The 1,112-nt window shown below is 34.7% G+C and overlaps 1 protein-coding gene across 1 annotated transcript; it reads left to right on the top strand.

Annotated features, from left to right (window-relative positions):
* Nucleotides 1-277: 277 nt before the first annotated feature.
* Nucleotides 278-889, top strand: LOC142520374 (uncharacterized). The gene has a single exon (XM_075623365.1). It carries the CDS (start codon nucleotides 278-280, stop codon nucleotides 887-889), a length of 612 nt encoding a protein of 203 aa, XP_075479480.1.
* Nucleotides 890-1,112: the final 223 nt, after the last annotated feature.

Here is a 1,112-nt window from a genome sequence, read left to right as displayed (position 1 = left end):
TATATGGCTTGTTTACGAAGTTGGGTAGGATTCTGTGATATTTGTTTTACGTATTTAGAATAATTGTGCATAAAAGAGTTTTATTTTTTTCTTTAGTTTATAATGCTATAATTTGTAATTAGTGCAATTTGTAATAGATACATAAATTATTAATTGAGCACATCTCAATGTACACTTATGATTACAAGATTTTAAGTCCGTAAGTGACTATAACTCTGCATTATTCAAGACTAGTTCCACACTGATACTTTGTGGAGAGAAAGTCACTGATCAAGACATGTTAGAAAAAACATTCTCCACTTTCCATGCATCAAACGTGCTCCTGCAGCAGCAATATCGTGAACGTGGATTTCAAAGGTACTCTGAACTCATCTCATGCTTACTAGTTGCTGAACAAAACAATGAGCTGCTCATGAAAAATCACCAAATGCGCCCAACTGGATCCACACCATTTCCTGAAGCAAATGGAACTGCATTTCCTGAAGAATATGAAATTGCATTTCCTGAAGCGAATGCTAATTCCACTCAAAATCATAACAATGGACGTGGACGTGGACGTGGACGTGGGCGTGGGCGTGGGCGTGGCCAAAGAAGATACTATCAGCAACAAAATGGAAAGAAACATAAAACAAGCCACCGGCAGTGGAATTCCAATAATGAAGAAGCAAAGGAGAAGAGTTCCAAAGTATATGAAGAAAAATGTTATAGATGTGGAATGGAAGGGCATTGGTCTCCTACCTGTCGTACGGCAAAACATCTTGTGGATCTATACCAAAAATCAATCAAGGAAAATGGAAAAATAGAGATAAATTTTGTGGACAATGATGATCCAATTGATATAACTCACTTGGACGTCTCTGATTTCTTTGCTAATCCAGATGGAATATAGATAATTTGATTGGTGGTGGTGTGTTAGAAAATAATAAGTAATTACTTTCATTGCTCTTGTTCCTGCTTTGAATTTCTATTGTTTATTAGGTTATCGTGGTCTCGTTTTTATTTTGATGTTCAGTTCATGTTTAGGATTTGTTATGGAGGTTTATTTTGTTATTCAATAAATGTTTTCATTATTCAATAAAATATTTCCTTTGAAAGCTTTACACATTATTTAT

Source organism: Primulina tabacum, chromosome 12 (genome assembly GCF_025594145.1).
Source record: "Primulina tabacum isolate GXHZ01 chromosome 12, ASM2559414v2, whole genome shotgun sequence".
NCBI classification, from domain to species: Eukaryota; Viridiplantae; Streptophyta; class Magnoliopsida; order Lamiales; family Gesneriaceae; genus Primulina; species Primulina tabacum.
Note: the sequence above shows the minus strand (reverse complement) of the source record. Positions and strands in the feature narration are given on the sequence as shown.

Coding starts and splice junctions, on each gene's coding strand:
- LOC142520374 (XM_075623365.1), top strand. CDS start 278: ATGTTAGAAAAAACATTCTCCACTTTCCATGCATCAAACGTGCTCCTG.